Below are 15,206 nucleotides of genomic sequence, written 5' to 3'. Positions count from 1 at the left end.
CTGGCACCACACCAGAGTACTCTGTTCAATCACAGCCTCATTTCAGGCTTCGTTCCTACCGAATGGTGCACTGCTATGGTCTCCCACTCCACAAAGGGGTAGCAACTACAAACCCTGGGAACTAAGGCCCCATTAGCCTGATGAGTCTGATATGTAAGGCTATGGAGTGCATCTTTATGGACCTTATAAATAAGGACATAGGGAATCTCCAAACTCTGGACCCCATGCAGTTTGTGTTTGTAAAAGGTAGACCATGCCTGCTCAGCCTGATAGACTTCTTCGCGTCTGTTGCCAGAGCTGTGGATGAGGGCAAGGTAGTTCACACAGCCTACCTAGATCTTGCCAAGGCCTTTGACACCATCCCTCACTCAGGAATCATAGATAGACTAACTAAACAAGGCATAAACCACTGATAAAACCCACACTGTGAAAGCAGTGGACTCCAAATCTGACTACCGACTGGTTACAAGTGGTGTCCCACAGGGATCGGTCCTAGGTCCTCTCCTGTTTGTCATCTACTTCTCTGAAGTTCAAGCCAACACAAAGGGACTCTGGCTGATCAGGTTCGCAGATGATTGCAAACTGGGAGTCATTACTGATTCTCCAATGACGTAGAAATTCTACAAAAAGGCCTCACTGACACCAATGACTGATGCCAGAACCATGGCCTTAAGCTCAATGCCAAAAGGTGCATTGTCATTCCCTTTGGGAAAAATTCAGTGCCCATGAGCTACCACATAGGTGATAGTCCACTAAACACCAAAGGTGTGACAAGAGACCTGGGGACACAGGTTGACAGCAACCTCTCCTTTGATAACCACATTGCCACTGTAGTCAGAAAGTCCTTGTATGTGGCACATTTCATTACAAGAGGTTTCACATCCAGGAAGAAAGAGGTCATAATTCCTCTCTACTCGTCCCTCATTAGATCTGTTATAGAATATAATGCCTCATTTGGTATGTACCTCACTAGACACCTACAACAACTGAAAAGGCCACAAAAATGCCTCACTAAGTGGATCTTAGGCCTTAGACACATGCCCTATACGGACAGACTCACAAAACTCCAGCTATACTCTGTCTGTTATCGCCTACTTAGAGGCGATCTCTGCTTGACCTACAAAGCCATGTCTGACCCAGAGCTGCTAGATATGCTACACCTAAAGAAATCCCAATCCCTCCGTGCCACACGCTCCAGGGACCTAAACCTCATTACCACAGTAAACAGAACATGCTGGATGGACAGGTTCCTAACCCAGAGACTTCCCATACTCTGGAACAAACTTCCTATTCACGTCAAGCAGAAAACTTCACTGGCCCTCTTTAAGAGAAATCTTGACGAGTGAATGGGCAGTAGGAAGTTCATCCCATGGATCACTTCAGTGGCCTTGCTTAACAGGGGGCACTGGGAACTAACTTTAGGCAGCATGATGCCAGGGAGTCTTCTTGGGCTAGGCTTATATAGGCTCCAGGGCCATTAGCCTAGTACACACCTATGAACTTGTATATATCTCATGTGCCCCCCCCCACTACAAGAAGTTTAAGGTATTACACAGTGAAGACTCTAGCTTGGCTGGGTTTTCTCTTCTAGCTTTTCCTTCTGGGAACAAGATCTACTTTCCCATTCTGAAGCATGACCCACAAATGCATGAGGAAAGGGGAAAAAGGAGTGTCCTCTAAGGTGAATGGGATGTGGCAACAAGTTCAAAGTTCCCCTATGACAGTACAGGGGGATTAGGAAATGGAAAACAGGCTTCACCATACCTGAAAATGGTAGATAAAATCATATGCTAGAAGGAATGAAGGCCAGAAAAGGTGTTTGCAGAACAGCCAGGAAGGCAAAGTGTTGGAAATTTCTCTCAAGGGCAAAATTACATACATACATGCATATAGACACATACATGCATATAGACTTGTCGATACAGCATAAATGGCATCCATTCTAGCTTCTGAATCAGAATGAGAAGTGGGAAGATTTGCAACAGCAGATGCATCTCCCTCACTCCTCTAGAGTTTAGGAAAAACTGGCCTCAGCTGCAGTAATTTCTCATCAAGATAGGTCACCAGTTCCACTACTATAATCATCAGCTGAATACCCAGGAAAGGCCTAAGCGGCATGAGTGTTACATCAATCTCTATTTCCCTAGGAGGAACGACTAACAGAGTAAGAACCAGAGGAAGTATTGCTTCCTTGGAGAATAGATCAGAAAATCCTTACAGTGATTTTTCTTGTTTATGTTGTAAGAAAATAGAGGTCTTATAAGGAAGATGTTGTAATTTTCATCAGTCAGCCTTTTGTGGAGCAAACAAGCCTTGAGATTCTCCTGGTGATGGCAGTTTGTGCCATATAGAAACATCAATCTGGAAGAAATTCTGTATAAATTCCTGATGCAAGAAAACACCTTTTTATGCAGGTTCTTCCTGACGATCACTTCTTCTTGCACTGATACTTGTGTATTTTTTTTTTATTTTGGCACAAACAATGTGAGGACAAAGCAGTATCTAGAAATTATGGAATATTGGAACTGTGTGACAAAACAACAGCATGGTGCAACTGGGAACTACACACTGACCCAGTAGGATGCAACTGTACACTGGTTCTAGTGTTAACTTAAGGATCATCTATTACCAAAAACTGTTGGAAGACACTGACTTGATGAAAAGAGAAGGGTACGCTTGCAATCCTATGTGCAGTCCCATGCTAAAGAAAGACCTTTAAAAGTGAGACCACATGTTTGGATCCAAGTACAATATCCAGTCCCAGTGTAAACTTAGTTAGCCTCACTTGTGGTTCCTATACAGAACTACACATATATAAAAATTCGGCAAAATGCTACCCTACCCCTTTCAGTTCTGGTATTCTTTGTCTCAAGAAGCATACAATTTCCCCTGGGGTACAAGCATCTCTTATTGTTAATAAGGGTTTCACAGTTTTAGGTACCTGCTTGACTGTTTTAGGTACCTACTGACCGTCATGGTAAACAAGTAATAGAATAATGACAAGAAAATAAATGGTACTGAGCACACTGGTTGGCAAAAAATAAGTACTAGAAAAACAACAAAATACCAGTGTGTGGCAAAAGTATCCTTTAATAAAATGATAAAAACATTAAAATCCACAATAAGTCCAGTAAAACAAGTGAGATGAGCACTTTCACAACAAACGTTGCTTCATCAGATCTACCATAACACAGTTCACTGTCATTATATAGGAAAATAATCAATTAAACAATCAATGGAGTCAATTACCTTAAAAGCCCTAGATCCTAGTGCAGACTTTAAGGGAACACTACAATTTAATCCCTTGTCTCTATTAGCAGCCAAATTGTAAATCCATTTTATTTCTAAGCACTCAATGTGGTCTTACTATCACCACCCCTACCTGTCATTTTGCCAAGCTCCAAAACCAAAAATTTAAACACATGGTCAATTCCCTTCTTTCAATACATGCTTGGTCAAAGCATTCCTGTCATGCTTCCCATTAATGGCATACACGTGTTCCCTAATGTGGTTTCTAAGTTGCCTAGTAGTCATCCCCACATAGCAGGAGCCACATATTTCCAAGTACACTAAATTATTACTACTGCAGTTAGCAGAAACATCAAAAGTATACAAACATCTATTCATAGGATGCATGAAAACATTGTCTGTCCTAATATAACTACAGATATTACATTCTCCGCATTTTCCACATGCACAAGTCCTTGATACAACTACTAGCTTCATGATCAGAGCTGCTTAGTGACAGGGATTTGTAACATAATCGTTTCTTCAAAGAAGCATTGTTCTTATAAATAAAATTTGGTTGTTCATCTAAAACTTCCTTGAATTTAGGATCCGAGATAAGAATTTTACAATGCCTTTTAATTGTATTACACACAGAATCTACATCCGTCAAGATTGTAATGGACATCCTAAGACTGTCATCCCACTTGGGGTACATTATGTTTAGAAATAAAATGGATTTACAATTTGGCTGCTAATAGAGACAAGGGATTAAATTGTAGTGTTCCCTTAAAGTCTACACTAAGCTCTAGGGCTTTTAAGGTAATTGACTCCATTGATTGTTTAATTGATTATTTTCCTATATAATGACAGTGAACTGTGTTATGTTAGATCTGATGAAGCAACATTTGTTGTGCTCATCTCACTTGTTTTACTAGACTTATTGTGGATTTTATTGTTTTTATTGTTTTATTAAAGGACATTTCTTCCACACACAAGTAATAAATAATGATTTACTACATGTGTATGCTCTAAGCAGACTCGTTAACATTCAGAATACATAAATAAACCAAATAAACTAAAAGCCAAAGAAATTCAGGTCTGCATAAGAGCCCATATCACGTAAACCAACTTATCCAGTTTTAAAATCATTGAAAATGCAATCACATATTTTTAGCTGCTTATAATTCAGATAGTTGATGGTATTACAACAGAAAGTCATCTAACCAGCTTAATAAAGTCAATGAATGGAAACAGGGCAAAAGCAAAGAAAAATTTTTTTGCTTGGGGGAATATACCTTGCTGCACCCCCTTAAATATACTAATTCTGAAGTTGCATAATCTTGGCAAAAAGGGTATGTCCTTTTTTCTGCATAACCTTGGGAAAAAAGGTATGCCCTTTTTTCTAACTTTGCAAGATCTCATAGTTAGAAGATATTTGAGCTTCCAATAAGTGACTAAATGATCATCTACGACTGGAGTATTAAGGAAAGCTTGTTGTAATTTTGTATACATGGTCATGATTCTTGGAATGGAGAGCTTGTAATCATGTGCGAGATGAATATAGACCGTGTCTGAGGTTCTTTAGATTATTCCTTACTTCATAGTAGAGTAACCACAGAATTATACATAATTAGCAGGGGTGTGGGGGCATAGCAACCTCTCTGGGAGGGGTTACAGGAGGTACTTCATTTGTGTAGCAGTGACCTTCACAATTCTCTCTTTCTGAGTGAAATCGCAAGTTGTGTACTTTTAGGTGTCACATTATCATTCACTCAAATAGTCCTGATATACAGCCTTGATGGTTTTATTTAGGTAATTAACAATCATAACATCAAACTGGGATACCTTATTTATGACTCAAGACACAACAGGTACTTTCTGTGGTATTTAATGATGTCTTGCGTTACACCTCCAGTTGCAGGAGGACGATTTAACCTCATGACTTACAAATAACGCGAGTTGCTCTCGTACTTACTGTGTGTTACACCTCTAGCTGCAGGAGGACGATTTAACCTCATGACTTACAAATAACGCGAGTTGCTCTAGTACTTACTGTGTGTTACACCTCTAGCTGCAGGAGGACAATTTAACCTCATGACTTACAAATAACGCGAGTTGCTCTCGTACTTACTGTTGTTTAGGTTTCTGTGTGCTTGACTAGCGCTCTCCTCAAGTTCGATGCTCTTGTTCTTCATCCGCTCTGAAATGGAACGAAGGTTCGCTGATGTGGCATTCTGCAAGAGAATGCTTGTTGTTTAAATTCAACAGATCTAAGTTTAAAGCTATAGAATGAGTTGTTTTTGGTCAGAGATCGCACTAAAAGTATTAAACACAATGCAACATGTGAAGTCCATATACCATTTCATCAGCTTAAAAGAATTATGCTCAACTTCTGTCACATTTGTCAGAACTTGACTGAAGCCAAAAATGACTGAGCGACCATCAATAAATGTTTAGTGACCTGTTAATTAGATGCAGTACTGTTGTCTCTCAGAGGATACTCACAAACTCTGGTGAGCATGAGATAACCCTGGAAGAAAATTGGCATGAGTTCATGACATTTTATGCATTAAAAGACACTTTATATCCCACCACTGCAGCTGTCTGCCTTTGCTGTATGGTAACAAGATAACCTTCTGATGGTGTACAACAGCTGAGAAGTCTAGCAACTCTAAAAGGTATAATAAACTGATACTGTTCATTCCTTACAAGAAAAAAAATAATACAAGCTGTGATCAACCTTTAAAGCCATCTGTTACTTACAAAAGAATAGTGATTTGGTGTGAGCTATTTTGTTCTTAAGGGTATTGTGCAAGTGTTCTGGAACTGATGCCATATTACTAGATACTTTAAAAAACACCACTATTTCCAGTATAAAGTGACTTCAGGCAGTAATAGCACAAATTGTCATCCTATGATGTACCATGGGAAACTGGTAGAAAGTTATACATCAAGCCTGAAAGTAATGCCATAACATATTTTGTTTTTGTCATATGGAACACCAATCTCCATCACAACTCGGTCTCTAAACCGAAGTGTGAATCCTACAGTTATCTTTACTTCAGGGATTACTAGCTGAGTAAAACAAAAGAGTAGTAATGGGTAATGGAAAACATAACATCAGTGGTTATCAATCTCCCTTACTTATGGGTTGTACAACATGCTTTAATATAATTTGGTGGAAAAGGGAGGCCGACATACTGCAAAATCTAATTTTTGGTTGGTAAGGTACAAATGACAACTTTACCATGAAGAGAATACAGAACTTTCTCACAAAATGAGCTTCCCTCTGCCTTGTAAAACTGGAAGGTATGCTAGTGAAAACACAAGATTTTAAATTGTGTGTCTTACAACTACTTTTGCAAGTTATGACAATCTCAACATTTTGCTGGAGCTTTATTTTAATAGAGCAATGTTATTTCAATAAACTGCAGAATGTCTAGATCTACACACTATTAAAGACACAGGCAAGCAAGGTATTAAACATTTTAAAGCATTACAAAATACAAACGCCATAGAAACAAATTCTATGCACCTGCTTGCAAATTATACCTTCTAGTGCATTTTGTTGATTGTACTGCTTGCATAAAATGGCATACTTACGGTTTATATTCTACTTATTTTAAAGGCTTACACTTGGGCTTGCAAACACAAAAGCTACTTGCTGCACCAAAGAGGAAATAACGGCTCTGTGGATAGTCTTGGCTGAAGCAAACAGCCATTTTCTGATGATGTTAGTTCAAGAGATCCCTGCAGGGCTGTATAAAAAGAAAAAGTCTGTTAGTGCAACTTGTTATTAAGTGCACTCTTAAATTGCTGCATAGAGCAAAGAGACCTAAGGCCCTGGGAATTTCCATTAACTGGGCATTCCTTCTAGTCCCAGCTCAGCGGATTGCCTTCAACAGGCCACAGCTGGACCGTCTTTGGTGTTATTCACTGGTGCCTGTATACAGGGCCCAAGAAGCCATGGTCTTGTCATACTAGACAAAGTCGCAGTGGAGAGTCTCGAATCAAAACCTCCTGCACTTCTTGAGTGTTATAGCAGCCAAGACCTTCTTGGTTTTATTTGTATAACTGAGGATGTACTACAAGATGTCACTTGCTGTAAACTCATCATATTATTATGAACTTTCTGCTGATGTCAGACTTTCGTCACCAGCTAGAACAGTGTCTTGAGTCTCATCTATCCCAGTGTTGGTCTGCCTGTCCTGTAGCAGAATCCATCACAGGTCCTGACAACAGATGCCTTCTCAGTGGGTTGGGCCTTCCTTGTTCAGTGAAACAGCACAGGCTTCACATAAGTCATCTGCATCTATGAGTATCATTTATTTCCCTGAAACTTTGGAAAGGGATATCAGTATTACTTCTGTTTTGATCAGACAACAAAGCTGTATTTTGTTATATGAATAAGCAAGGCTGCACAACCTACAAGGCTGCATGATTTTGTGACACTCATGATGCAGGTGTGGCACCAGAGAGTAGGGTGAGGCATAACAATGATGGCTGTTCTCATTCCAGGGAAGTAAATGTGTTTGCAGACTCCTCCAGTCACAGCTACAGCTCAGTCCTGGCACTGGAAATTAGGGAATCCTGTCTTCTAAGGGTATCATAACAGCTGGATTGCCCAGAGAATGATTTGTTCACTGCAAAAGAGAATGTTGCCTTCTTCCTGTTCTGTTCTGTTCAGTCCATTAGGGCAAATGACAGTTGATGGCTGAAGTGCTTTCTCCTCCCTCCCCCAGCTAGTTTCCTGCATGACTTTCTATTGTCTCCCCTGATTCCATGCATAAATAACAGGGTCTCGATCTCCTACACAGAATAGGAGGTACAATTTCAGGATCCAGGCTCACTGGGTGTATGGGAAACCATGCCAGTATATACCAGAAAAGTCCATTTTGGCTGAGATGACATACGGCTCCTCCTCTAGACTTGGTTACTAGTAGATGTGTTTCCATTGTGCCTCCCAGCAGGAGTTCTGGAGGATTAAAACCTGCTGATGGTACAGAGGGATAAAGCTCTGACTATAGCCAGGTGACCTGAGTTCAACTACTGCCTTGATCACGTAACACCATTGGAAAGGAAGGGAAGTTGGGCAGGTTCATGTTCGGGGGAAGGGAAGTTGGACAGGTTCATGTTCGGGGGAAGGCAGGGTGAAGCCAGCCACACAAATTGACACTATCTCTTAGAGGAGGGGTGGTCACATAGAGGGGCAGCTTAAGGATGAAAATTAGATACCAAAGCCAGTGACAGGCAATAGCCTTCATAACAAGTGTGTGGACACACTCACTTACAAATGGAGGTGACTATAGACCACTACAGTGATGCAGTTCTACCTGAATGATAGATCCTCTCAGACAGCTCTCACCTTAGCGCTGGGTGGAAATCCCAGAGTGCAGGAGTGAAATGGGCACTGCCTGATCAAGGGGATGCTTGAGGGCTGGTAGGCATGGGGCAAAGATAATTTAGAGAAACAAATCTGCCTGGAAGCCATCATCAGACTTATTCTCCTAAGCTGGGTAGAATTTTTTTTTGTCCTGAACTTCCTCTTGACCATCTGGCTTTTACCCAAGCCACTCTATTATCCCATTTGTTTCCTGTCAGTGATGACCAGGTGTACTGGAATGATCAGATGTACTGGGATGGGTTGATCAGGTGTACTGGGATAGGATAATCAGGTGTACTGGGATAGGATGATCAGGTGTACTGGAATGAGATGACCAGGTGTAGTGAGATGATCAGATGAACTGGGATGGGATTAGCAGATGTACTAGGATTATCAGGTGTGCTGGGTTGGGATGATCAGGTGTGCTGGGTTGGGATGATCAGATGTATTGGGTTAGGATGATCAGATGTACTGGGATTATCAGGTGTGCTGTGGGTTGGTATGATCAGGTGTACTGAGATGGGATGATCAGGTGTACTGGGATAATCAGATGTACTGAGAAGGGATGATCAGGTGTACTGGGAAGGGATGATCAGGTGTATTGGGATGGGATGCTCAGGTGTACTGGGATGGGATGATCTGGTGTACTGGGATGGAATGATCAGGTGTACTGGGATAGGATGATCTGGTGTACTGGGATGGGATGATCAGGTGTACTGGGATAGGATGATCAGGTGTACTGGCGTAGGATAATCAGGTGTACTGGGATAGGATGATCAGACTGGGAGAAGTGGTGTCATTTGCTAGGAGAACTGAGACTTTTTTTCTTTAAACTCTAATCCCTTGCACATGCTCATTAGTACCTAAAGGGCTGGCAAGTATTTAGGCTTTGCAATGCCCTGCATGTCTCTATGTGACATTACCAGTTGTCACTGCCCATTTCTAGACAAACAGGTTATTACTGCTTGGATCATGTGACTCTAGGTGGCAGCACCCCTGAATGCTCTGCTGACATGCCAATTCCAAATCAGAACATATAATTTAGGGATAGACAAAGCAATTCATTAGTTACTGTCATAAATACTGCTGTTGAAGAAACAGGGCAAAAAAACTTCCTGAAACTTGATGCAGGATATGAACACTAACTATTAAGAGTGCCTAGGAAGGGGTATTTCCTGGAATGTGTACTAACAGCCCCATCCTCCTTCACTAAGCAAGGAGGAGAAACCACGTCAAAATCACTGAAAAACAATACGCTTTAGAATACGGTAAGGACTGGGATCTTTTGAATGGATTTGATAGTGTGACAAAGGAATGTTGCACTGTTTCACAATGTAAAGGATGCTCTATGAAACAGTTGAGTACACACACTACTTTTACGCAGGACACAGCACATTGAGCAGGATGAAATGAGGAAGGAACTCCTTCCCCTCAAATTAAGACAAAGTCAATACAGCCATCAAATAAAGAGACAAATAAAACACAACTACCTTTAGGGTTACTGATAAAAGACACCTACTATCAGGGCATTGATAAAAAACACTTACCTTCAGGGCACTGATAAAAAACACCTAGACTCAGGGCACTGATAAAAGACACCTACCTTCAGGGCACTGATAAAAGACACCTACCCTCAGGGCACTGATAAAAAACACTTACCTTCAGGGCACTGATAAAAAACACCTAGACTCAGGGCACTGATAAAAGACACCTACCTTCAGGGCACTGATAAAAGACACCTACCCTCAGAGCACTGATAAAAAACACCTACCCTCAGGGCACTGATAAAAGACACCTACCCTCAGGGCACTGATAAAAGACACCTACCTTCAGGGCACTGATAAAAGACACCTACCATCAGGACACTGATAAAACACACTTACCATCACGACACTGATAAAACACACTTACCTTCAGGGCACTGATAAAAAAACACCTACCATCAGTGCACTGATAAAAGACACCTACCTTCAGGGCACTGATAAAAGACACCTACCCTCAGGGCAGTGATAAAAGACACCTACCCTCAGAGCACTGATAAAAAACACCTACCCTCAGGGCACTGATAAAAGACACCTACCATCAGGACACTGATAAAACACACTTACCATCACGACACTGATAAAACACACTTACCTTCAGGGCACTGACAAAAAAACACCTACCATCAGTGCACTGATAAAAGACACCTACCTTCAGGGCACTGATAAAAGACAACTACCTTCAGGGCAGTGATAAAAGACACCTACCTTCAGGGCACTGACAAAATACACCTACCATAAGGCCACTGATAAAACACACTTACCTTCTGGGCACTGATAAAAGACATCTACCATCAGGGCACTGATAAAAGACAACTACCTTCAGGGCAGTGATAAAAGACACCTACCCTCAGGGCACTGATAAAAGACACCTACCTTCAGGGCACTGACAAAACACACCTACCATAAGGCCACTGATAAAACACACTTACCTTCAGGGCACTGTCTGCTGCAACTCCAGCTTCATTTGCGGCCTTCTCAGCATTCTTCACAGCCTCTATAATACTGGCATAGGCATTGGAGGCATTTATGGCACGCTGGATAAAGCCATTTTGGTTTGTATCACGAATAATGCTAGAATTGGAAGAATAATGCATTTGAAACATGACAGCAGAAAAATAAAGCAGGATTTATATGTCACCTTACTTGTTAAAAAACAGGTGCCTGCACATAAATAACACACAAAACACATTACTTGTTATTTTGCAAAGTCAACAGCAACAAAGTCTACTATTTTCCAGTGTGTTTTGCCTTCTAAAATGCATGCAGTCTGGACAACACTGATACATTACATATTGTTTGGAGGCACAGTTATGCAAGAGAACTGCATAATGAGCACCAAAAGAGTAAATATTAGGATTTCAAGACAATATTCCTTTTTGGAAATTTGCCACTTCATATAATCCATCAACTGTCTTAAAGTCTAATGATTTTAGACTTATATTTTTTGTAAACTTTTTTGTACTCAATTTTGTATTACTGTCTTTCGATGCCTTTTGTAAACATTTATGTTACATTTTAAATTTTTGCAAGTTTTTTTTATCTGGAGCTTTTCTCCCCGGGCCTCTACTGAAAATGGACATGTATCCAGTTGGACTAGCCCGGTCAACAAATGTAAAATAAATAAAAATAAATAAAATATTTTTTATGCCAAAAACAGGCTAAACCAAAAAAACATCAAATTGGGAAGCCTTTATAGAATGATAGTCAAGTATCTAAAGACTTATAAAATTATAACGTGATTAACAAGAATCACAAAAGTCTCTGCCTTGGAAAAATAATATAAAATTTATTTTGAATCTCTTTAATGTCTCTGCGAGTGTTTGTTTTTCTCCATTTTCTTTGCTTTATATATTACAGAATCACACAGCATACACTGAGATGCTATCTCTGAAAAATAGTATTTATACAGCTCTTTCCTATACTGTATATTTTAAACACAAACACGTTATCTTTGAAGAGAGGTTTCATTTCTCATACTCATAGTGCCAATTTATGCCCTGCGTTTCTTGTAAAAAGTGTTATTTATCTATATCTATCTATACATATATACATATGTATATATATATATATATATATATATATATATATATATGTGTGTGTGTGTGTGTGTGTGATACAGGTAGGCCAGGTGATGCTTGGGTTGTTAAAGTCTCCAAGAGGAATAACGTTAGGAACAATGGTCATTTTATGAAATACATTTAGGCTATTCTCATGCTCAGCAGGGTTCCTGGATGGTGACTATTTATTTAGTGCAGTTTGCAGCTCTTGACTTGTGAAATAATGGAATTCCTGATAAATATGGATACTCCCTCAGAACTACCAGTGAGTCTTAAGGCATTACACTTGCTAAATACAGAGGATAAATGAAGCGCTTTCATTACACAGAAACACAGTCATTCTAACCCCACCACCCTGACTGACTCGGTTCAGCCTTTTCATTTGTTTCCCATTGCACTTAGATACTTCATCTCTATGACAGGTAAACCCTGGTAATATGGATCATAGGCCGTTTTTTCTCCTTATGTTATGGAGACAACTGCTATACATTTATTTCTATTGCATCTCAGATGGCAAGTGAAAGATGACCTACCTGCTTATCTGAAAGGTGAGTGGAGTGAGATACGTTTTGGGAGGTGTTACATGGCACAGTATGTGTTATAGGTATAACAATTTTCATGAGGCATATAGCTGTTAAGAAGGATGACTGGTAAGATTCTTGGTACTGCTGAAGTAACTGAACACGATAATTTTTAGAATTATTATCAGAACAGATCAAATGTAGTAGTTTTTCCATGATGGTAACATCTTTCCCAGAGGGAATCTTATGAAGTTGACACCGACCTTCTGCTGTTGTGAGGCTACTTTGGAATTTGACATTTAAAGTTTGCAAATTTGTATTATTTTGTTGTTTGTATTATTTTACTCTTATTGATTGGGATTTGTTTTAGCTTATATTTGTTTTGCTTTATGTTTGCTGTATTTTACTTTTTATCCAGGACTTTTAAAAGTAAGTATTTAAGAAATACTTATTTTCTGTTCTGAGTGGAGATGTAGCATTTATTACTTAATGTTATTAAAAAAGGAAAATGTTTTAATCTTTTGGAGCTGCCACTGAACTGTTGTTGTGAAACATAAGTTTTCCATCCACCTGCCATTTTGCTGTTATGCTATTAAACTCAAAAGCTCTTGAGTGGCCAGCCCCTTTTGTACATTTGACTTTGGAAGCTCCTCCCATTCTCATCTTTCTGCTCATAGTAGTGAGCGATAAAAGATCAAACCAGGAAGGCCCACCCATTAGGCAATCAAAACTTCAGTTACTCTCTCTCTCGTTCACATTTTCCCATTGTTTAGTGTCCATTGCAATACAAAGAGTGCCATCAATTTTTTTACACCCTACTTTTGAAATCACAAACATGCGGGCAAGTCTACCAGGTACTTGTAGCCTACAAAACATATCTCAGAAATCAGCTTCAAATTAGTGCTTCTGTTTTTGCCCCATTGAAAGAATGTGCACAGCAACTCAAAAGCCCCTTCCATTGTGATGATTCCACTACCTAGGTGGATTTTTTTTACTGCCATATAACTTGGACAAGTAAATAGCTGCCTAGATGCATCGGTCTCCCCTCCCCAGAAATAAATACAATGCCAAATTCAAAAATAACCCCTATGGTGGAACCCTAATACAAGCAGGCTGTATAATAACAAAAAATAATCATTCCACACAAAATAAATTCATCTCACAAGTTGCCAAAAATGATCATACTGTCATACTACATTAAACAAGAAACTCCAGACCCCGATCAAATTAACCAGAGCCAGATCAGAAGAATAAAATTGCCACCATTATAAAGTATAACATCAAAGCCTTCTTTAACTATATTAGGAGCCTCAGAAACAATGCCCTGCAGGGCCTGTTTGCAGAGCTAAAAGTAAACAGAATCACATACTTGGAGAAAGGGGTCACTGCCAAGCTTTTTGCAGGCAAATTTAGATCAAACTTCATCGCCCTTTCCCCTTCAATAATCTTAGATCACATACCTGCATCTGCACCTTCCCATCAATTCTCTCAAGAACAAGTCCTCGAGGCACCATCTAAGACTGGGAGCACTACTTCTATGGGGTCGAACAACATACCAGACTGCCTACTGGTCATTCTGAAATATGACTTGTCAAGACCCCTCACAGAGGGTATTCAATATCAGACTCAAAACAGGTTTCATGCTGGATGAATGGAAGACAGTAGCAGTCATTCACTTGCACAAATTCAGGGCTTCAACTGACCCGGGTAATTATGAACTTATAAGCCTGACCAGCCTTGTCTGTAATTATGGAATTAATAAATACGGATATTGGCAAATAACATATTTGTAACCAGTTTGGATTCATCAAGGGCAGAGCTTGCCTACTTTTCCTGGCTGATTTCTTGAAAAAGTTACTGTACACACCTCATATTTGGACCTGACAAAGGCATTCAACACTATCCCACACTCAGGTATCACAGATAAACTCTCCAAGATAAAATCCATATGTAACTCAATGGATAGCAAACTGCCTCACAACTAAAATCCAGGAAATAAAGGTGGGCAGCTCTACCTCCTCCAAAAGAGCTGTCACTAGTGGTATACTTCAGGGTTCGTTCTTGGGGCACTTTTCTTTAGCATTTACTTCCCAGATGTTAATGATAATGTCAGGGGTTTGTGGCTGACCATATTTACAGATTTTGTATTCAAAAATAATTTCTAATATTGAAGAAACAGACTTGATTCCATAATAAATTCACCAGAGGGCAACACGATCCTCCAAGGGAGCCTGTCCCAAAAAAATTGTGTCAAAACCATGGACTTAATCTAAATGTCAAGAAATATATAATCATATTGTTTGGCAGGCATGACTCACCTTATAACTGTATCACTGAGAACACATAACTGAAACTTAATGACCAAGGCAAGAATTAAGAACAAGAGGTTTCCAGACTAACTCAGGGGGACCATCTAAGCTAATGCTTCCCCATCTGCAAGTACTGCTTGTCTAAACACTTGTAAAAACTGGAA

The 15,206-nt window shown here is 39.9% G+C and overlaps 1 protein-coding gene across 1 annotated transcript in view; it reads right to left on the bottom strand.

Annotated features, from left to right (window-relative positions):
• The window catches only part of LAMA5 (laminin subunit alpha 5), a 1,615,491-nt gene that overhangs the window by 378,037 nt on the left and 1,222,248 nt on the right, over positions 1-15,206 (bottom strand). Inside the window, exons 56-57 of the mRNA XM_044090412.1 lie at positions 11,085-11,226; positions 5,360-5,462 (exon numbers count right to left, since the gene is read on the bottom strand). Coding sequence (XP_043946347.1) covers positions 5,360-5,462; positions 11,085-11,226 — 245 coding nt within the window. The remainder of the gene's footprint in view (positions 1-5,359; positions 5,463-11,084; positions 11,227-15,206) is intronic.

Source organism: Protopterus annectens, chromosome 12.part0 (genome assembly GCF_019279795.1).
Source record: "Protopterus annectens isolate FY-2018-M chromosome 12.part0, PAN1.0, whole genome shotgun sequence".
Classification (NCBI taxonomy): Eukaryota; Metazoa; Chordata; order Ceratodontiformes; family Protopteridae; genus Protopterus; species Protopterus annectens.
Note: the sequence above shows the minus strand (reverse complement) of the source record. Positions and strands in the feature narration are given on the sequence as shown.